We start from the raw sequence: 23521 nt of genomic DNA, 5'->3' as shown, positions 1-23521 counted from the left end.
TTTTCACCTCTTCCCAAGGGCTTCTGGTTCCGATAGTTTCTACCATCGGGTAATCGCTCAAGTTTCCTGCCTGCGCAGCCACATGGTGCGGGACTTCTCTGTTGCTTGTTGTCCTCCTCTTTCATCATTCGTATCTTTAAGTCTTTCAGCGCTCAGATTAGCCATTGGCTACTTTTCGTTCAAGACAGTTCGGTTTCTTAACAATTTTCCCTCGACTCACTGGCTGTGATGAACTGCTTGCCTTTCTTTATCCAGTGTCCTTCCCCGGCTTGGTTATCAGCAGAGGAGGGTCTTGCATACCATAGTCATCTGTTGCAACACACGCTGGCTATTGTTCAGTCTTATGTTTCCATCTGCATAGGTTTCACAGGCCTTGATTGGAAAGGGCAAGGTTACTTCTCTCCTTGTCACCCTCTCAGTATTTGCCATCTTTTGCCTCCTCTTGAACTGCCGTGCTGGGTTAGCGCTCACGTCGTGCAGTCCGCCTTGCTTGTCTTGTGCTCCACCTTTTATCCCTGTGGGGAAGGGAATGTTTGCTGGTTTTATTTGAGTTCATGACCATCAACCTTTATTTCATATTTCAGTTTCCATCAACTGACAACTATTGGGAGCTAAGAACAGTGAGTCATTTCCACTATCATGTCCAATACAGTGAAGTGCAGTGACAAATTGCCTTGAACTGATTTGATATATTAACATTCAGTGAGATTTAGATTATTCTATATTCTCAATTTTTCTTATTAGCTCATTGATACTTGAGGCTCAGAAGTGGCAACAGTAATTGAATTAGGTGTGTTTTATATACAACCTGAACACAACAAGGTTAGTACATCCCTATTAGATGCTTAATATCAGAATTATTCGCACTTACATTATGATTTAGAGCAAGGTCCCATTCATATTTATAATTCGAATTACAGGATGTGAGTGAGCTCCATTCACCTGAAGATGGGAGATTAATATCCCAAAACGCATAGTTAGAACAGGAATCCCGACTCTGCATACAATACCTCAGATTCAAACTTATGGGATCAGTCCTGTGGGAACTCAATTAATTTAAATTGACATACAAAATATTTTTTATAATCGGTGTGCTTGTGTGTTTGAATATTCCCTCCATATTCCCTATTATGGTGTTTATTAACCCTTGTACTTGTTTTGAATAGCTCTTTTTGAAACATTTTGAATATTTATTTCTATTAAAAGAAATATCTTTGTTTATTGAATACCGGTGAACGGCATCTATTGAATGGTGTTTTTGTTTTTCTGTTTGTCTTTCAGACTTATTTAATTATATATACAGAACCATTTGATTGTAAGGGAGTTTTTCCCTTAGGAGTGCCTTGGTATTTCCTTGATTAGTTTAAAGGAACACTTTTCTCTTTCATTTAAGTAATGAGAAATGTTAATTTTGAAACCATTTGAAAGAAGGAATGGAACAAGTTTTCGATTACAGCTCTTGTGTACTAATTTGTATATCTATGTATGCGTTGGCTGACCCATTGCCACCAGGCAGAGCGGAGAGCAGGCTGCTATGATAGGCCTACTCTTTTAAGTAGGAACGAACAAACCTCAATTTTTAATGACTTTTGTAATTTACCCCAAATGTACAGGGGGCATTGAATTCAGTTTCTTTCAGGTTACCCAACACCTTGAGAAATTTACTTCTTGTAAGACGAGATCAAAATATGCTTTGTGGTGAAGGGGAAAAGGGATGGAAGTGGTTGAAAAACAAGTTGGTAGTCAAGAGCAAAGACTGGAGGAATTATAGAATGACATTAAAAATGTAAATGTTGGCATCACAGAACCATGCAATCGTGAAGTTTTTGAAACCTGGGAAGTGGATTATCTTTTGCTAGCTGATAGCCAAACGCTTTTCCAATCCTGTTATCAAGCTAGTTTTACTGTCAGTTTGCCTCGGATTAGCTCCAGATTTTTTTTCTCTAAAGAACTGTGGCGTATGTGAATCTTCCCAAACTCTGAATATGTTTGAAGAGTCTAATCAAAAATACAGACAAAAATAGCTAGCTTTAGCCTTCACTCTTGGGTACTGTGATGAATCGTGGTAATTCGTCCCTTCTCCCCAAGGCCCCCCGACCCCCCGTGAGGCTAGGGGTGTGAGCCGGCTCTTCAATGCCCTCCCTGGGGGAAGAGGAAAGTGGGACCTCCCCGGGAGAAACTCCCCCTTTGTGGGCAAGAACTCCCTAAAGGACCTGCCAAAGTAACAGTGTTTAACCTTCCTGATAATATCTGTGAAGAAGAGGCCCATATGTGTTATTGCCAGCATGAAGTTTAAAACCTCCTTTTAAGCTCCAATTCTTTTGAGACGAAAGACATGTAGATGAGATGAGAATCTGCAACTGAAAGACGAAAAGGAACAGCTACTTGCACAGGGGAAGCCCCACGGCTACATCAATCTGTAAAGGGGAGGAGCCTGGGAAAATAAACAGGGAGCCCGCAAGTTTCAAAGAGAGACACGCCAACTCTGGAGAGCAGCAGAGGTGAAGCGCACAGCGTACTGCAGTCAGAGAAGACCGAGAGGTGACATGCATGCTACCATTGGCAGCAGGAGAGTCAAGAGAGCAGAAGCCAGACGCGTGGCGTAACAAAGCTAACCAGGAGTTGGGGACGCTACCACAGGGAGATTGTGGTCAACGGCAGACCCTCATAAAGATACCAAAGTCATACTGCCCCAGCAGACTCCAGAGAAGCCGGTACCATAGAAACCGGAAGCGGGCAAGAAGATGTGAGGCGCCAGAGAGAGAGGAAAGGGAGCCATCCTCAACAAACGAGAACGCTGGTGACGTTATCCCTAAACACGAGAGGTAACAGGGATAATGGGAGACCTGGAGGAGGTTATGAAAATCATTATTGGATTGCTCAGACTTGTCACAGTCAATAGAGAGAAAATATAACGAGAGTGAATGAGAATCATTATTGGAATGCACACACTCATCACAGTCCAGAGAGATAGATAATATAACAAGAATAAACCAGAATAATTGTTGGAATACTCCTACTAGTCCCAGTCTAGAGAGGAGGACGGTACAGCCAGTACAAAGAGAAGTGAAAGAGAAATACTCTGAGAATAACCCAATTCATGATCTTTCATACCAAGAAAGAATAAGGGAAAAACAAGAACAGGCTATAAGAAGAGAAACCGGAGAACAAGTGGAACTTTGTAAAGAAACTTCCCGAAGAAAGGGTAGAGGGAAAATAAAGACTATGATGTATTCAAGAAGCTAAGGAATAAAACAGAAGGTAGAACCAATTGTTGGTTAAGTTTCCAGTCAAGGGGAAAGGGATCAATCCTAATAGGAGGGTACAAGAAAGAACCAAAGGTCTGTGATCATAACTGAACTGTAACAACTGATAAGTGATCACTAGAGACTCGCTGAAGCTCCTTCATTGAAAAATAGCTGAGAGAAGTCAACCAATCTCAGGAGAAGAGAGACATTCTCCTGACTTTAAGTTGGTAAGAATAGTGGTAGGGTCAGTTAGGTTAGAGTTGGAAGGTGGACAGTTTCAGTTGTAGACATTCACAGATGACTGACGCACACCTTAACTAGTTTTCTTAGGCAGGGATGCCTTGTAGAATAGGGAAAGATGGGCTTTATTCATATTATTTAATAAACTTACTAGTGAAATGTCTAATCAGAGTCGGTCTCCTTCTTCTGTCCTACCACAGTACCAAGCAATTTTTCTGTGCATGCATGATGAGCATTTTGTGTGGGGTTTGCTTATGCGCAGCTATCTCAATTACGCCCCTACCCACACTCAATCAGAACATGGTTATTTTGATCCACATTTGTGGAAATGGTATACGATAACCGATTTGGGCGCCTGAACATCACTTCTCATTTCCAACCACCTCTTTATCATAGACATCTTGATGCTTTCTTCTCCAGGTCACATCCAGTATCTCTCTTCCATCATCAAGGACCACAAGCAAAAGATTCGGAAAAAATATGGGGTGCAGTATATACTGGACTCCATGAGGAAGCACTATGGGTGAGTCGAAACCACTATGAAGGATTCCCATAGTATTTTCCTTCAGGCTAGGCAGTTTTAAACTTCAGCTTTGTGCGTGCATATGTCAGTCGGATTATGGAGCTGTGTCGTCTTGGCCAGGCAAAGAACAAGAGTCCCACATCAAACCAGGCAGAGTGTGCAGTGCGTAGTAATGCTATTTTGTTTATTTATTGTGAAATAGAGTTTAACAGTTTAAAATTAAAACTTTTCACACAAAATGCAACAAATTAATCATACAAATGAATTCTTCGTTCGACACTGTCTTAATTGAAATGGTAGCTAGGCAGAGGTCTTTCAACAGCTTTTAAAGAAGTGGTCCCACATTTAACCTCTAATAATGGTAGAGGCAGAGGGACCTTTCTAACACAAAGCATTCTGCCTCAGCCCTACCATTCTGTCCGAGACATTGGCCTGTTGGGACCCCTCCTAACTTTTATGTATGATAGTCCATTTTTCATATGTACAGGTAGAAAACAAAAAGGTGAACGTCCAAATATATAGGTAGAAAAGTGATTTGGACTTCATTCCAGAAATGGAAGTGTCTTGGTGTTTCAGAGATGATTGAGGGAGAGACGAAATAAGAGATAGCCGTTAAGTTGCCATTCCCAGAGGGTCATTATAATAGTGCAACAAGAGTCTGAGGCATGTTCATGGAACACCTGTGCTTGAAAGTAATAATCTCACACTAGCTGTTCAATGCTTACAAGACTATGTGTAGGGTTCTGGGAGACGTCATGTCTGATTTTATGGCATGGGTAATAGGTTATATGTAATGCCATGATTGAACCATGCCCTGATTGACACCTGGGGTTTTGCCATGTAAAACAGTTTTTTGTTTTAATGGGTACTTCCTGACTCAGCCTCCAAGCAGTTTTAATTCATATGCATTCATTGAAAAAGAAGCAGCAATGTAAGATGATTGGGTGGGCGAAAAATATTTCCAGCCAAAGACTTCTTTATTGGACACGCTCCCCTGGTCAACACTTGGTATTTGTAGGGGGAACACTTACTTTTTCAAAGGGAGACATGTAGGTTTTTTTAGTTTGATGTGAGACAGCATGTTCCGCTTTCTTTCCTTGATGGTAATCAAAGAGGTGTTGTAGGGAAAGTGAAGGACTCTTCTCTGTTCTTTCAGGGCCACCAAGGAAAATCCGATCACAGCTGACGACGTGAAGACTGTGCAGACGTCCCTCTTCAGCCTGGTGAAAGACTTCCTCTCCAAAAACTTCTCCGCCGAAGAGCTGCAATGCACCTTGAGCTACCTGACAGCAGTGAACGACGAGGACCAGGTATATGCTTACATGAGGACGGGGTGGTTGAATGAATTAATGCCTACAGTGCTGCATGTCACAGCTCTTATTCAGCAGAATTTGACTGAAAGCTATGCACATTAGTACACTGAGGGAAATGGTGGCAGAGGCTGTGTTAGAGTTAATTTTATGAATAATATTGCAATAGGTCAAAAAACTTTAACAAAGGACTTTCTCGGATCCCTATTGCCGATGATCCAGGATTGGATGAGTACATCTTTATTGTATGTTCACTAGATTGCCTCTTTAATGTTGCTTCAATGGGCTTAACTCAAGCCTTGGTGCCAAATAGATATCAATTAAGGGCACTGCATTTGAAATATGAATGCTTCAGTTTGGTCTCGCCTCCATCACCAGTGACACTCTGCAATCTTATGGAAGTCTCTTTATTCCCAACTGCGAAATCCAAATGCATAGAAGAAGGGCAAATTTGCCTCATGCAACCAAACAAGGTTAATTCATTGATTTGTCAGAGACACAACCCAACTGGGGGGTGGGAGCACATATTTCAAAGGGACGATTAAATATTAATTTGCATGTTAACCTCTGAAATCATTGAAGCGTGTAAATTGGTCCGAGGTATAGCATAGTAGCCAGAGGGAAATACTGTTCAATTAAAACTTTTTTTTAAAGTAAGCAGTCTTAAAAATATGATACCTTTGTTTAGCTTTGATTCCCAGATTTCAAGGCCAGCTACATCCCTTGCTCCAGGTCAGAGGAGGAAAGGGTGATGTCTGTGTACAGTGAATCAGTCCTGGCAAGTGATTAAGGCTCCACTGACAGGTTTCTCAATCACAGCACTGCCTTCTGCTGGAGTTTGTGATGAATACTGCGCAGTCCTCACAAAAACCCTACCTAAAGTCTCCTCCCAGGTGGCCCGGAAAGGCAGATGCTTGCAGATCCTGACCCTGGGAGTGGGATTAGCCGGAAGGGTCACCTGGGAGCAGAAGGGCCCCAAGGGAACAGGAGGACTCAGTCAGGTGGGACGCAATATTTACCTTCTTTACAGAAGGAAATGTATGTAATGGTTTGTTGTCAAAGAGAGCTTTTAACTTCCCTAGTTGATTATCTAAAGGTGGGTGAAAACATGTTTAACCACTTGTACATTGAGAGGAATGAAACCCTTTTTAAAACCATGGAAATTCATAGAAGTGAAATTTCCCATGACTGCCAGAGGAATGGTAAAGAGGAGTATGTAAATAATACCAATTTAGACTGTGAAGATCTTCAATTCCCTGAAAAGCCAGATTTTTCATTTAAGCCTTATGATCTTCCTTTTGGGGAATATAATTAGGAAAGAAATGTGTATAGTATTAATATTCCTATGGGAAAAGCTGTTTTTGCATTGTGTACTCCAAGTCCCACACTCCTCAAGTACTAGGATGAAGAAGAGGGCTGAAGAGGCATAAAACTGCAAAGCACAGCTTATTCGTAGACATGACCGACTTAGGACATGAGGGAAACTGGGAGGCTTAAAAGGCCCCCTTCAGGTGCAGGCCGTAAGGAAGGAAAAGGAGGAAAGCAGCAGTAGGAGGTGGAGTAGTTGTGAACTCTCCATGTTGCAGCAGAAGTAGAATCTGGAGGAGAAAGGAGACGCCAGGACCACTGCCGAGTAGTTTCCGGTCCTGATAAGGTTTTTTCCTCTAGAAGCATTAATTGCAGTGGTCGCACAGTGGGAAGCGTACATTTTTCCCCGCGATACAATGGCAGGCGAGCACCGGAGTGCCTCTGGAGCAGAGAGAGATCCTTGTTCAAGTAGCGTAGGCAGCAGAAGACTGAAGGAAGCAGGTTGCTGGACCACAAGAAGCAGCAGAAGTAGAGGAACTGAAAACAGCGATGCAAGCGTATGCACATGCCAGATCCGGTGAGTTCACTAAGAGATTGTGACCCCGCTCGCTTGCCAAGTCTGGGTGCCTTAACATTAGAAACAATACAGGCAGAGTGAAATTAAAAAATAAAATGTGTTTTCGAAAACTGAACAGACATAAAGCAGCCAGATAATTATTTTGTAAACCAAGCTGACTTAAAAAGAAGCAAGTGGAATAATAAGAGTTTAATCACCAGACCAGAAGGATGTGAGTATATGTATGTGGGTCAGATTGAAGGCCAGCAACAAGAGGTGGCAAGAATGTTTCAGAAACCAATACAAACCACTATTGCCAAAGCCAAAAGAGAACTATAACAAGGCAAGTTTAAAGCCAAGAGGGCCAAATGAGAATCGAAATGTGTGTAAAAGCTATTGCCCATATTTGAAGAAGCTCATAAGAGGAAATATCGTAAACCTGCATAGCCAAAGCCAAAGAACAGTCGGAGTGAGACAGAATAATTTAAGTATTTGGTTAATACAGAAGTGGGGAAACAAGAGTGGCGTGAAGGCTACCCTTCTGATAGAAGGCATTCAGAAGGAGCTGAGCTTAACCTGTATTGCGTGAGGCAATCACAAGGGTATAACAAACAGCACCACTCCATGTTGTGAAGCAAGAGACATTGCTAATTTGTTTGAAGCTAACCTTTACCACAGAAGTACTTGTATTAAGTAGTTTAATCTGGCCTGGCAGGAGAGTACACCAGGTCAGAGGACTTTGTAGTAGGCCTGGCAGGTGAGTGAACCAGGTTGAAGTTGGAGTACTTTGATGTGGTGGTGAAAAGTCGTAAAGAAGAACCACCGAGTTGTTTTTGTGAAATATTACAGAATCATCCTGACATACTTACATTGCCGAAGCAAGTGTTGTATAAACTGCTGCAGAAGTACCTAACATTGTCAGAGCAAGTACGTTTTTCAGAATAATCATGAGAAAGACTATTTCTGTTAATCCTGTATAAGATTTTTTAGAATTCTTTGTGTCACAAGTGGAAGAGGAAAAGCCTTGTTGAACAATTCTGAAGTACTGGATCTTTTGTTGTCAAGTTGGAATCTGAAGAACTGCATTTAGAACTTTGTTTTGAGGCAAGATTTCCTTATTCCTTTGGAACTGTAGAACAGAATCTTGCTTGAATATGGTGGAAGGAGAATTCACACAGAGCGTAAGGAGACAGTGTTATTATGATGTAAACATACCGGTTCTATTTGTTGGTTTTGAACTGCCATATGTTACCTTTTTGAATTGTGAAGTTGTATGTAGAAGTGTGAGGGACATGAATCTTTTGTTAGCGTGTTTCCTTTAGTTTATTTTAGGCCAGGAAATCCTCGCCAGGATAGGGATAGTGAGGCATTTATCCAACCTTTTGAGTTAATAAAATGGCATCTTTTGTAAAATCTTTACAAAGTTGTCCACCTCACATTTCTGATCCCTCAGTTACCATTCAACATTTGTAGCTTTGAAAACTAGTAACCTAAAATATGCCTTCAATTAACAATGGCAACAATCTGTCAAGTTAACTTTTTTTGCTTGCACGGCTCGGCAACAAGGGAAGAGGCAGCCGAGAAGAAGAACTGCGTAACAGGAAATAGGAGGAGCGAGCGGGGAGATACGCAGGAGAGCCCCAGGAGGCTGGAAGACCCGTGGGAGAGGAGAGAGGGAGGAAGCAGAGCCATTGAAACACCAGGTAACGGTCACGGGAGGGAGGAGTGTGGCTGCTAAGAGTCCCGCTAAGAGCGCCTGGAAGCTGGGGTGGCGCACGGGCTAACCGGCCTGAACTGGGAGCCTGCTTGGAAATTACACCTCGGCGGGAAAGAGACTGAAGGAGCCACAAGGAGAAGCCCGTATGAGAGTCTGAGGGAACTATAAGGAGAAGAAAGCGACGGCCTGAGGGGAGAGCAGGGGGCACTAACAAACCACTTTGCATAAGAAGTGAATACGACTGAATAGTGGACTAACCCAAATAAGGGGTGAGGGGGTGACAGGGGCACAGCCTGATGGACAGGTTTGGGCTGACGAACAGGAGGGCTGGGAGTCTCCCAACACCCTCAGGAGCAGGGGGGGGGGATATGAGAACGGAGCAGCCGGTGGTGCGACAGATAGGCCCAGCGAGGGGGGAGAGACCCCAAAGACCAGTAGAGGCAGAAGTGTGGCCCCACGGTCAGGCTACAAGGGGATACCAGGGACCTCGGAAACATGCGCAAACCTCTAGGATTCTGAGGAGGGAAGAGCTTGATTACCAGCGAACCAGTGGCAATGGAAAGCACACGTGCGGCTGTGGGAAAAGGACAGTACAAAGGCCTGCATGGGACGGAGGACAGAGGGGGGAAAATCGGCAAAGACAGGGATGCACCGCAAGACCACGCCTTTCGCAGAAGAGGTGCACATCGAATGGGCTGGTGCAAAAGGAACACCCAGGCCCTGGGAGAAGGAAATGGCAGCAGTGGAGGAAGTGATGCTGATGGGACCAAAAAAGAAAAACCTCAATCTGGCTGAACGGGAGCAAGAAGGGCGCACCAAGGGACACGTACAAACGAAGCTTCCGTTTGGCTATCGGGTGGAACAAAACACAGGCGAAATGGCTCTCACCAAGGAGGAACTGTTAGCAGCGCTGGCCAAATTCAAGGGAGAAGAGCTCTCTCAGGCCATCACCAGTAATAGAAGAGACATTGACTCGTTGGGGGAGAGGGTGGCAGAGATGGAGGAGCGTCTAACAGAGCTGGGTGAGAAAGAGCCCGAGCGGACGCGGCAAATGAGGGAAACGGAAGAGCAGCTGCGAGCACTGGAGAAGTGCTAGGACATTGAAAATAGGTCAAGAAGAGACAACATCCGGATCAAGAACCTGGGGGCAGGAGTGGAGGACTTTGATATAGAGGCCTGCCTAAGGGAAATATTGAAAGAGCTGGAGGGAGAGGATGCGGCCTAGACAATGGGAAGCAGGAAAATGGACCCCGGGGCGCGACCCCGAGACATTGTAGTCAAGATGCATAACTAAAAGGACAAGGCGCAGCTAACGGGGGCGACCTGAGCAAAGGGCAAGATCGGGGTGAGAGGGCACGAAGTACTGATAGACAAAGACCTGTCCCAATTTACGTTAGCGAAGAGGCGCGCCTTCAGACCACTGACAGAGGAACTTAACAAGAGGAAGCTAAGATACAGGTTGCTCTACTCGATGCGGATCCAGTTTTGTTTGGGCAACGAGGAAAAGACAGTCAGCCGGGTGGGAGACGGGTTGAGGGCCCTGGCGATGACCGCAAAGGAGACGGGAAGAGAAGACAGTGAAGACCACCAAGTGGCAACAACGTCTGCGGTACGACCCGGCATACAGGACTGGACGTTGAAAAAGACGCGGAAGACATGAGGAGAAACAGCGTGAAAGAATGGACACTCAGTTTTTATACCATATGGACTAGAATTTAGCCTGGTCGATGAGAATAGGGGGGGGGCACAAGCGGGGGGGTGACTTCATGCACGGGTCATCAGGAGGGACCACGTCGCAAACCTATATGAGGATCCAGGGATTGTTATAAAGTGGGAATTCATAACCAGTCTGACAGGTGGGGAAGGGGGCGGCGGTAATGGCTCAGCAAAACAGAGGGCATTGACAGTGCCAGAGAAAATAGAGGGGCATTCACTTAAAGCGGGATGTATAAACTAAGAACATGGAATGTAAGGGGGCTGAACAGCCCCAAAAGATGGTAGTAATATTAAGAGAACTAGAGAAGGAGGGGCCGGAGATAGTCTGTCTCCAGGAAAAGCACTTGTTGAGGGACGCATACACAGCAGGAACTATGCGCTGCAATACCACGCAACGGCGGGCTCCAAACGTGCCGGGGTGCTGATCCTAATATAGTAAAGTTGAAGCACCCATAATTAGGCGGGATGTAGAAGGGAGGTATTTGATGGTAAAAGGGAGTGTGAGGGGGCTGCCATACACATGGGCATCAGTGTACACTCCCAACCAAAGAGTTATTTCTGGGAGGATTCTTGGAGGACCTCAGGAACTTCGGCGAAGTGATCATAGTGGGGGATTTTAACCTGACGACTGATCCCGTGTTGGATAGATCAGGGGGGGGCTCAGAGGACATGCACCGGGGTCAATGTCCAGGCAACTGGTGAACAGGATTGGGGAAGAAGTGCTCTGTGACGTGTGGAGGGGGAGACACCCTCAAGAGAGAGATTACACTTGCTACTCTCATGTCCACAAGACATATTCGAGGATAGACTATGTAATGGCGACACAGGGTGTAGTGCAGGCAGCCAGTGGCATACGTATTGGTCTCATGACACTCTCGGACCATGCGCCGATTAAGGAGGTAATATCCGGAGAGGGGTGTGGGACTGGAGGCTGGAGAAATATCTCCTTAGGGACCATGAGGTGTGGCAGCAGGTGGAGAATGAAATACGGGAATTTAGGGAAGGAGGGTAACCTCGGGGAGAGATGAGATGCTTTTAAGCAGCACATGAAGGGGTTCTTTGTAGAGGCATCCAAGAGGCTTAGAGGACGACGGATAGAGGCGGAGGAGAAATTGGAAAGGGAGATTAAGGCACTTGAGGAACAGCACAAAAAGAAGGGATTGAATAAGGTGGCCAGGGAATTAGCAAATGTGAGGGGTCAGCTGAGGAAAATCACGATAGGTCGGTGGAGAGCACTCTTCTAAGAAGTAGACAAAAGTTCTATGAACAGGGCAACAAGGTTGGAACAGCATTAGCAAGATAACTGATGGCTAAAGAACAAGTAATTTATTGATGTGTTGGAGGATGCGAGGGGCAGTGGGTGGGGGCAGAGGGGTCCAAGATAAACATCATAAGGGACTTCTTTGCAGACCTGTATAGTGAGGACCCAGTGGATAGGGGGAAGCATAAGGAATATTTGAAGAGCTGGGAAGGGTTGAGGTTAGCGCCTGAACAAAAAGAGCAGCTGGAAGAGCCCGTAGGGGTGGAGGAGGTGCGAAGGGCTATAGTCCGACTAAAGATGAACAAGAGTCCAGGGGCAGATGGATTAACAGCTGTATTTTATATGATATTAGGTTTTATACAGGGACGGAATACATTTGATAACATAACGAGGGTTCTACATGTGGTGGACAAAGCGGGGAGGGGGGAAGCCCCTCATGCCTAATGATGCTAGACGCAGAGAAGGCATTTGATCGGGTCAACTGGGCATTCATGGAACAAATACTGCAGAGGGTGGGTATGGGACCGATCTTCGCGGGAATGATAAAGGCGATCTATCAACACCTGCACGCCACAGTGAAAGTTAATGGGCGCCTAACCTCCTCATTTTAAATAAGAAGGGGGACGAAGCAAGGGTGCCCGCTGTTGCTGCTTCTCTTTGCTCTAGTGATGGAGCCATTTGCGCACAGGATAAGGGGGAGCTAGGAGATACGGGGAGTCAGCTGGGCAGGGACGCAACACAAGATAGGGCTGTTTGCGGATGATGTGATCCTAATGATCACAGAACCAGAGAAGTCTCTACCAGTGATATTAAAGGAGATTGAGGCATACCCAGAGGTCTCGAGTTTTAAAGTAAATCTCGCGAAATCTGAAATATTGAATCTGTCGGTGGGGAACTGGAAAGGACCCAGTTGCAGAGAGGAAACCCTTTCAGATGTGTCGAAGGTCCAGTTAAGTACCTGGGAGTGAACCTAAACACGTCCTTTAAACGAATCGTAGGCACCAACTATCATCCGTTGCTTAGGCAGCTTAAATCTAGCAAGATGGAGGGGGTCTATATATCCTGGTTTGGAAGAATCGCTGTAGTTAAGATGAATGTACTCCTGAAAATAATTTACCTATTTCAGGCTATCCCTCTCGCACTACCTGGGATGCTCCTGAAGGAATTTCAAGAATGCATTATGAACTTTATATGGGGAGGGAAGAAATCGAGGATTGGACAGAAGATACTATTCAGGAATAAGGCGCAGGGGGGGTGGCCTTCCCGAACATATTCAAATATTACCAGGCAGCGCAGCAAAGAGCACTGGCCGATTGGGGAAGGCCGGACAACCAGAAGCATTGGGTAAGGATGGAACGAGCGGTGGCGGGTGAGCATCTGTGGAAGGTGATGGGAGAAAGGAAGGGAGATAGACCAAGGGGGTTATGGAGGAATCCAATTACGAGCAATAGCATGAGGATTTGGGAAAAGGTGAACAGTAAGCTCACACTGTCGCCATGGCCATCCCCGATGACTCCTGTATTCGGAAACCCCGACTTCCCACTGGGTAAAGAATATGACAGGTTCAAGGGGTGGATGGGGGGGGGAGATCAGGGTGATAGTGGATCTCTATGAAGGGACACGTTTTCAGGCATTTGCAGATTGTAAAAGGGAGATGGGCTTAAAGGAAGACGACCAGTTTTCTTATCAACAGCTGAGGCACGGGGCAGGGACACCCGCGATGATGGAAGCGGCGACGAGGGAACTCACTGAGTGGGAAAGGCTGATAGCGTCTGCAGGCAATAATAAAGGGCTGATCTCAGAAATATACAAAATCCCGATGAAGGGGGAGAAGGAAGAAGGGATGGCTGTGAAGGTCAAGTGGGAGGGGATAAGAGGGAGGGCGTTTACGGATAAAGAGTGGTATAGGGTGATGAGTGGTTCGACACAACACCAGGAACTACAATTTAAGCTCCTACATCAGTGGCATTACACACCAGAGAGGCTACTATGCTGGAGGGGATGTTGAAAGAAGGGGACGATGGTGCATATATGGTGGGGATGCTAGTGTCTGAAGCATTTCTGGCAGGAGGTAAAGTCCAAGGTGGTGGAATAATGGAGGTAGATAGGGAATTCGAGGAGGCAGAGGTACAGCGCACTATGCTTGAGCAAAGGGTAATGGGAAAGGCAGGAAGGCTTTGGGCGAACCTCATGATGGCGGCGAAGAGGTGTATAGCAAGAAAATTGAACCAGAGAGAACCTCTGCCTATTAATCAGTGGTACTGCACGATCTGGGACACAATAGATGTGGAGAAAATGACCGCAGTAGTGCGGGGGACATTAAAGACCTTCAGTAAAATTTGGTCTCCTCACATACAGTATGCGATAAAGGACATGTTCCATTTATATATCCGGAAGAGACTACAAGCACTGGGAATCCTTGAGGAAGAGCGGAGGGAGTCGGTGCAGGAGAGATGAATGATGAGCCACCCAAGGACTGGGGGCTGGAGGGGGCGGGGGAGGTTATGGATTACAGAAGTTGGAACCTAAAATGTTGTTGGAAATTTATAATGGGCTGATGTGAAGAGAAGGATGTTACTTGAAGTTGTGAACTGAACTGTTTAATAACATCTGGTTAAAAAAAAATCTTATGAGAACTGTATATAAATTATGCATTCGATTGGTTCTGCTAGCTTCTTTCATGTAAGTCTGTTTGCACTGTGGCTAGGGCTCTGCAACCTGTGACTGTTAAATTGTTTTTGACTAACACCCATGATTTCTCACAGTTAACTGTGCTGGCTAAGACTGATGGGAATTGTAATCTAAAACATCTGAAGAGCCAACGGTTGCAGCCCCTCCCTTAGTATTTCACAAACAGTACTCGACACACCATGCAACACACTCTCTCCCTCTACTGACTTGAACTGCGGTTCCCGAGGGCGTTCAACCTACCAGCGATTTGAGGTCATACCAATGATACATAAGGCGCTATATAAATGCCAAGTAACATAACATAACATCTGCACGTGATCGACTCAATCGCTTACCCTTTCAAGGTCAATAAAGAGTACGATTGATATTGGTGCCTAGTGTTTAGCCCCTTGAGTGTCTGAGATGTATAAATGGTCTAGATTATATGGTGAGCATTATTTTGATGGTGTGACAATGTCCCCTGCTTGACTTTGTGGGTAGATGGAGACGTAGCTAAGTGTCACCACAAGTCTGAGGATACTGAGTCTGAGGGCGCTGTGTGCAGGATCATCTGGCTACCCCCACCATGCTGCATGTGGAAGCCAGGGGATCATCACATTGGCATTGGAGGGATGTGTGACAATGTGCCCTGCCTCACTCTGGGGACCTCCAATGGCGTGACCAAGGGGCCAGGTGTCTGCGCAAGCTAGCAGCTGTTTGCCTTGAGTTGGTATAAAGAGGATTCCCTGGTCTCCCCCTCTTAATCCATGTCTCAAGGCAGGGTATAGTTACATTACGACCACAGACTCTTCTGCCCTTTTAAGGGAATCGAGGAATGCAGGTCCTCCAGAATCTGCATCTTCTCTCTCCTCGCACAGTGCAGGAGTCCCATAAAACACTACACAGGGAAAGAGAGGGACCTGATTTAGGACAGGAAACTTGACAGTCACCTACCCATTCCTCGCATAAGGTCTCCACTCACAATTAGTTAAGAACATATAGCTTTTCCCATCTATGAAAAAGTGAAATCCAAAGACATTGAAATTAGATTTAAACTAAAATGAACTCCCCTCTTGGCACAAATGCGTAAAATGAAAACGAAATACTGCAGGTTTACTTCTACTTGCATTGTATAAGATGACAGTAATTCCTATGATAACCGAACATAGGAGAGCATTTTGGACCAAGTTGGGGGGATGTTTAGTAAAACACCCTCAGGTCTACCATTATCACTCCCAATAGCCATCCTCCGCTTTGAACTAGGCATCCATTTGTGGGGGTCCAAAATTAATTGAATAAACTGGAAATCCTATACTAATCTTGAAACCACCAACAAACTTGCTATTTGCAGACCTTAATCAGATGCTGCTAAAAGACACACCAGTAACATTGTCTATGTTCATTAAGCAATATTAAATGAGTTGGGCAGTAATTACCAATCTTTACTGGAAAATTCAGAAAAGATCCAAAGAAAAGAGGACACTGTATGACTGGTGCCAACAGCAATTACAAATTCAGAACTATAAACTTCTCTTTGAATATGCACACATCTTAAGACCCTTTCATTTGTTTCCTAAATATCTGATACGATTTCCAGATCATAGACTTGGATAAATCTTCATGAGATTCTGTTTCAATCTTCTGAGGGGTATTAATAAAGAGAAGAGAATGTTTATCTATGTATCCCTCTATGCAAGAAACACTTAACACCTAGCATTAAAATGTAATGCCACTGAAGACAATTCATTTTGAGAAATGTGTACATAACGCAGCATATGTAGATGCTGAATTCTTCTGGATGTGTTTGATGGAGGGGTCCCAGGTTTCATTGACAGTTGCATTAATGAGATGTATCAAAACAATTAATGAACTCTGGGTGCTGTGATATAACAGCTAACAAATTAATAATAATGGAGTTAAACGACTACAAAGAATTTTAATAATATAACGACATGATTGGCACTTTATATTATATGCGTATATCACTGTATATGTCATAATTGAGTAACACAATGATTATATACCTTGTAAAAGGTTTTAATAAACTATAACACAAGGGGAAAAAACAACACATAGACTAAGGTAGTCCGCCATGAGGGTAGGGTCATGCTATGGCCACCAGTGAAAGTACAGCCCAATAGGAGAGACTTGCCAGCTCCCAAGACATACATCGACTGGAAGCCAACTTTGGGGGGTCTGGGCCAATAGTCGGTCCTATACCAGCACACTGAAGACAAAAACCTGAGTTCCTTTACCCCAGAGAGAGGCTGGAAGGCGGGCCAAGGTGAGTCAGACAGAAGGGTGAAGGAGGATTAGACTGTCCAAGGGTAGGGATGAGTCAATCCCAACCCCACATTGGGCTGCAAGCCATTTGCAGTAGCAGAGCATGACAGCACATACAAGCTAATACACCTGATTCCAGAGAGGCTACAAGAGGTGGCAACACACTATAAAATGCAAGGCCTGTGCCAGAAGGCTGGAGGAGTTGGGAGAAAGAACTCATTCAGAGCTTGCTGGCAAGGTGAACAGAAATAGCTAGCAAGACACACTGCAAGAGAGACCCAGAAGGCTGTGATAAGAAGGAAAACCGGAGGCTCCAGAAGAATCTCACCAAGCTGGAGAATGACGGGCCCTAGAGGTAGGGAATTGCTATAGTTAACAGGCGTAGAAAAGAAATGCAGGAGTTGAGGAGAAGACCTAGAAGCTCAGGAGGAGCGTGACTCATAGAGATGGGAGAAAAGACCAGAATGGGAGAAGGAACATTTGGAGGAGCTAGGAGTGAAGTCGGAAGAGGTTGGAAGTAAGGAGGTGGTAAAGGAAAGCACTGAGGAGAAAGGAGCTTTCACCTGGAAAATGCTTAAAAGGTAAATCCGAGCAAAAGGGGGGCCCATGAGAATCACAATAAGGAGTTTAGCGGTATCCCAAAGTTTAAGGAAAAGAAGCTGCCCAAAGGGGTGAAGAAGGTAGGATAGATGGTAGAGGACAGTAGATTCCTAAATTGAACGAAAAGGCATAGGTGAGAAAGTGCCAAAAGAGACGAAGAAGGTTGGAAGGAGAGTAATTGGCAAGAGAACACTGATGAGATGTAGAAGAGGTGGCGGAGTGGTGAAACATTGGGAAGGAGGGCATGGTGGAACATCAAAGAGGTAAATGAGGGAGGGAGAGGGAAATGTGGAGAGGGAACAAAATATTGTTGAGGAGAAGGAGGAGGGAGCCAATACACTAATAGGCAGGGTAGTAGTGAAGGGGAGATTGTATTGGATCTGAAGCTACAAAGGGGTGCATCTTGGTGGGGAGGATGTACAAGACTTAAGGGAACATGCTGAGTGTAAGAGCAAGACCGGAGCAGGTGGCGGGAGAAACAGATCCCTGTGATAGAGGGGATTAGTGAAGGGTTTATAGAGAATACTTTCGAGACTCTAGGGTAGCCTCCTGTCATCCTGTGGTTCTGATTCCCGTTAAAAGGCCCATCACTCACAACCCCACCTACAGAGTCCATCATCAGTCTCTAGTCTGAAGTTTAGAGTCTGAAAGTGGCTCCTCCCTCTTAAATCTGCAAGCAGGTGCAGTAGCACATTTTAATCCAGAGATCAATCTCACTTGCTGTTCTAATCTGCTGGTGGAGCCCCAGCCCCTGACTGAACTTTTTGTTGGAACACTTATTTCCTCGAGAAACTTTTTGTTACACCGTCTCAAAATACTACCTACTTCCCAGAGAGTAATCATCCTGGCAAATGTTGTTTGTACAGACAAGTTCTTGATTTATTTAGCCATTATATGCTAATCTATTCTTAATAAACTAGTGTCCAAGGGTTTTCTAGTCTGGCTGGTCTGTTGATCTGTGTCAACTAGGTGAAAAAGGATTTGTGGATTTTTCACATTTATATACATACTTTTCTGTAGTGTGCTGGTACACAGGAAACACTTGTTGTGTCTTTTTGTCTTTCAGGTGTGTGGGATCCTGGAAGTAATCCACAGCCTTCTTAAGGGGAGCCCAGCACAGGAGCAGTTATGCTCCTGCCTCCTGGAGCCGGGAAATGTTGAGGTCTTCTACTGGTTGCTCGTGCAGAAGAGGTATTCAGATGAAGTGCGTGAGAGGGTGTTCAAGGTGAGGTCCTCATTCATTTATTGCATTGTCGTAGCATTGGTTTGACATGTAGTTTACCAAGCAGGCTTTCCTTGAATAGCAGCAAAAGCTGTTTGAGGTTATCTGAGGCAATGCATGGGTAAGGTAATGCCATGTGGGTGATCAGTGCAATTAAATAGGCATGAAGGTGTGCAAGAGAGATCAATCAGTGGGCCACTGGCTGCTGGGCTGTTCAACCTGCTGGCCATAGGTTCAAATCCAGGAAAAACTAACTCCGCCTTTTAATCTTTCTGAGGTCGATACATTTGATACCACAGAGTTTTGTAATTGGTATCAACTGTTACTTACAGCAGTATAAAATGGCAAGTTGTGGAAAAGACACAGATTACAAATGAATGTCTCTTGATTCATGGTGGTCTGACTTGTGACTGACTCTTCCTAGGCCGTATAGTGCCCTAGCTAGTCTGGCGTTCCACTCCTCCGTCATGCCTCCAAGCCTCTCTGGGCCATTTTGTTATGGGCTTTAATTTATTTTGACACATTTCCATATATCTATCATTTCTAAAAAGATGAATAATTGTCAGCATACCTTTTTGAAAATAGATGTATACTCCAGTTTGTCCATAGTATACATCTGTTACTTTCATCAATCATTTCCTTGGCCTGGAATTGCCAGTTTTCAACTCAATCTCCCAGGGATGTCATACACTTCAGTAGCACATAAATGCCATACAGTATTTACATTTAAATCAGAATCTGCTTTTCCTGTGTTAAATATGCACGTTTGATGTTTCTTCTTTCAGCCCTCGTCCCTGAAAGATGTTTATGAAGCCTGAGGAATGTCTATAATATATATTTTATAAATATACCAGTAAATGTAACTGATGTTGACTCCTTTAACACATGCTGGTGAGCTCTACATGCACCTGGATTCTAGCATCTGTTTGTAGACAACCAGATAAAAAAAAGATATATTTCTGAGGCTTGTGGAATCTGCTTAGATCTCATGCTGTGCATATGCCGACATCTAGTGGAAGCTGCAGAGTATTAGTTTGTTTTTCGAAAATCGGCGTCGACACAGGGCGTGCTAGTAATACTATCCCTAGTGTGACGTACACTGTACCCATGATCCCTCACGCATCTAGAAACCTCAGATTGTTTTTTTCCGCCATACTTGTCAGAAGCATTGCGCGGAGTTCCCTGGCTTTTAGCCATAATTTTGCAAATAGTATAATATTTCCCTGTTTTCTTCCATTCCCACGTCGAGTCACCGAAGTTCGAAGCTCGACGCCGGCCGGAGAAGAAAATAACCGTCGAGAGCTGCATGACGGACTTTGGGCCTCGGAAGGCCTCTAGCCTCGGCCCGGGCTTTGGAAGGCCTCTGGCCTGGGCCCTTCAAGTAGGGAGAATGGGGGTTGGTACTTACTCTACACTCACATATATTTATATTTCTGAGGCTTGTGGAATCTGCTTAGATCACATGCTGTGCATAGGCTGACATCTAGTGGAAGCTGCAGAGTATTACAGTTTGTTTTTCGAAACTCGAAAATGGGCGTCGACACAGGGCGTGCCACTAATACTATCCCTAGTGTGACGTCCACTGTACCCATGATCCCTCACGCGTCTAGGACCCTCAGATTGTTTTTTTCCGCCATACTGGTCGGAAGCATTCCGCGGAGTTCCCTGGCCTTTAGCCATACTTTTGCTAAAATATTGTTATATTTCCACATTTCTCCACCCCAACGTCGAGTCACCGAACATCCACACTCGACGCCGGCCTGGAGAAAGAATCGACCGTCGAGAGCTGCATGACGGATTTGGGCCTCGGAAGGCCTCTGGCCTCGGGCCAGGCCTCGGTAGGCCTCTGGCCTCGGCCCTGCAAGTAGGGAGAGTGGGGGGTGGACATACTCTACACTCTTTTGGTATATAGGTACATTCTTATATATTCCTACACTTATTAGCCCGCTGCCACAAGGTGGGTATGGAGGGTACCCCTTTCCAATTTTGCCCCAAGTGCAACCGCAAGTACCCTTGGGTTGACAGGCACGCTTACCGAGGGACCACCGCGAGGCTAACTGCAGAGCGTGTAGTCGGTTCAAACCGAAAACACTCGAGGACCGTTCGATCAAGCGTTGGGCCCACCACGCCATGCGTCAAGAGGCCATGGCAGCAGAGGGCGTCTTCAGCGATGGCAGCGACGCCGTGCTTTCGGACGGTGAGGGCAACGTGGCGTCAATTGACAGCCAAGCGTAAATCCCTGACCTCGGAAGGTCGCCCGGCAAGGCGGCTATGGAGAAGACCCCCGGCGACACAAGCGCTACCCACAGCACTTCCACAAAACACATGAAGTCCAACCGAGACTCGACGCGCACGTCGAGTACTCGGAAAGAGGCACATAGAGAACGGTCCGAATAGGTCTCCTCTGGGTGTTCTCGATCTAGATCGCCGCATGACTCCAGGCAACCATCCACTGTTGCCAAGAGTGCCTCGCTCCCCAAGGTAACGGAGGTTCGATCGTCGGAAGACGAAGTCGACCTCTATCCGCAGACCGCACTCCAGGAGTCGGCGTCAACAGGCCACGCAACGGCTGTTCCCGAGTCCCAACCTCCACACTCGAGAGATAGGGACACTACCCCCAAACCTCGGCGCCAGGCGTCGAAAGGCTCCGGAGGGGCGAAAAAAAGGGGTAAACACTCTTCCACCCACGAGGAAGGGGAAAAACAACAAAGGAAGCAATCTCAGCCTCCTTCCACACCTCAAAAACATTCTACTCCACATAAACAGATGGACAAGTCTCGGTCTTCTGTTATCCCACAGACCCCTGTTCAAACCAGTAGGTCTAGTCAAGATAAAACAGGGAAAGGCCTCCAAGAAAGAATCATTCCCAGTTCAAGAGAATGGTCTAGTGATGACATAGACAGTCATGTCAAGGATGTCATCATTGGCAGATTTCTACGCCAAAAACCCTGAACACTTTCTCTCTTATACCCCCGACGGGTCAACTCCCTCAGGCTCTAAGAATCCTATACCCCCTAGTAAGAAGTCCCTGGTTGAAGCTCCTACTCAGACCCCTTCGGTATACAGCCGTATTCTCAATATCAGGGAGATCCATCCTTTTGTAAGGATCCAGATTTGGGCATGTTGGAAGAACAAACTGGGACGGGCTACTATGGGGATGACGAGGATCAAGAGGAGGAGGAGGAGGAGGAGGAGGAGGACGACCCAGAAACCTACAGGCTAGATTCCCCGGTAGATAAAGAAACCCCAGTTACCGACTCCCCTGTCGACAACCAGCCTCTCTTGAATGAAGTGCTGTCCAGAGCGGCAGAACACTTCCACATTGACACCCAGGGTGCTCAGGAAGAGAGGGACTTTGCTGAGGAGTTAGTGGGAGAAAGGAGAACTGTTGCCCAGGCCATCCCTATCCTTAAGTCAATACAAAGAAGGATAGACCCTTGCCTTGTTAATCCCAATCTCACTAGGGCAGTAAACCCCAGAGTTGAGAAGCTTTTCAGGGACACTCAAACAGACCCACTGTACATAAGAGGGCATCTGAAACCGGACTCCCTAGCAGTTACAAACACCGGTAAGAGAGCGGGAACACCCTTGTCATCGTCGGAAGCTCCTCCCGACAAGGAGAGCAAGAAGATTTATGGCTTGGGCAGGAAAGTATCCTCTACTTCCGCCTACCAGGCAAGGATTGGCAACTCCACCACCCTGCTGGCGAGTTACAACTGCCACCAGTGGGAAGAAGTCACAGCACTCACAGATTCCGCCCCAGAACCCTTAAAAAGCCAATTGGCACGAGTTTCGGCGAAAGGAAGAGCCGTGTCAGGTTGCATATTAAAGGCAACCTTTGATGCCGCGGATAACGCCGGCAGATTGATAGCAGAAGGTACTGTTATCAAAAGGCATGCTTGGTTGCGACAGTCTGGGTTCAAAGCCAAAACCCAAGCATCATTGATAGATAAACCAGTGGAGCCGGATCTATTGTTTGGAAAGGCGGTCGAGGACGCGCTGAAAAATGCCAAGGACGAGTATGAGACACTCAAATCCCTAGGCCAACTAATGAATAAACCCCCAAACCAGAGAGGGAATGGTAATTTTCGTCACCCACGCGGACAAAATTCCCAGAGAGGGTCTAACTATTCGCAGGGGCAGGGTACACAATGGAACAACAACAGCCAGCAGTCTACCCAGGGTTATAGCAGGGGTAATAAGAGAGGACGTGGTAAAGGTAGAGGCAGCCCCAGTAGAGTCGGCAGCATGCCTCCACCACAACAGTGACGCTCCGTTCAGGGTCCCTTCTCACGCATCCCCAGTAGGGGGACGCATTTCCAACTTCACGCAAGCTTGGGAAGGGATCACATCAGTCAGATGGGTGCTGTCCACAGTGTCCGCAGGATACTGCATAGAACTGTTAGAGCGTCCCCGAAACCACCCTCCACGACAAAAAATAAATTCTTTGGACCACCAGAAGATCCTCCTCGAGGAGATCGTCAATCTTCTAGCAAAGGACGCGATAGAACTCGTCCCGGGACATCAGGTAAACAAGGGTATTTATTCAACTTACTTCCTTGTGCCAAAAAAAGATTTGACAATGCGCCCAATATTGGACTTACGGCCTGCAAACAAGTATGTCAAGCCCCAAAAATTTCGCATGACTACTCTCCAAGAGGTAATCCCCCTCCTAAAAAACGGGGATTACATGGCAACATTGGACATGAAAGATGCCTATTTTCATATTTCCATGTTCCCAGCGCACAGATTCTTGCGCTTCAAGGTGGACGGTCAGCACTACCAGTTCAAGGTGCTGCCCTTCGGTATAGCCTCGGCTCCAAGGGTATTCACCAAGGTTCTGGCGGTGGTGGCGGCACACCTACGC

The 23521-nt window shown here is 45.8% G+C and overlaps 1 protein-coding gene across 4 annotated transcripts in view; it reads left to right on the top strand.

The window, feature by feature from the left end:
- NBEAL2 (neurobeachin like 2) overlaps positions 1-23521 on the top strand; it is a 1179347-nt gene that overhangs the window by 729236 nt on the left and 426590 nt on the right. For all 4 annotated transcript variants that reach the window (XM_069645798.1, XM_069645800.1, XM_069645799.1 and 1 more), the window contains 3 exons: positions 3909-4011; positions 5168-5321; positions 18499-18657. In XM_069645798.1, coding sequence (XP_069501899.1) covers positions 3909-4011; positions 5168-5321; positions 18499-18657 — 416 coding nt within the window. The remainder of the gene's footprint in view (positions 1-3908; positions 4012-5167; positions 5322-18498; positions 18658-23521) is intronic.

Source organism: Ambystoma mexicanum, chromosome 2p, assembly GCF_040938575.1.
Source record: "Ambystoma mexicanum isolate Mex_15411 chromosome 2p, UKY_AmexF1_1, whole genome shotgun sequence".
In the NCBI taxonomy this organism is placed as follows: domain Eukaryota; kingdom Metazoa; phylum Chordata; class Amphibia; order Caudata; family Ambystomatidae; genus Ambystoma; species Ambystoma mexicanum.
Note: the sequence above shows the minus strand (reverse complement) of the source record. Positions and strands in the feature narration are given on the sequence as shown.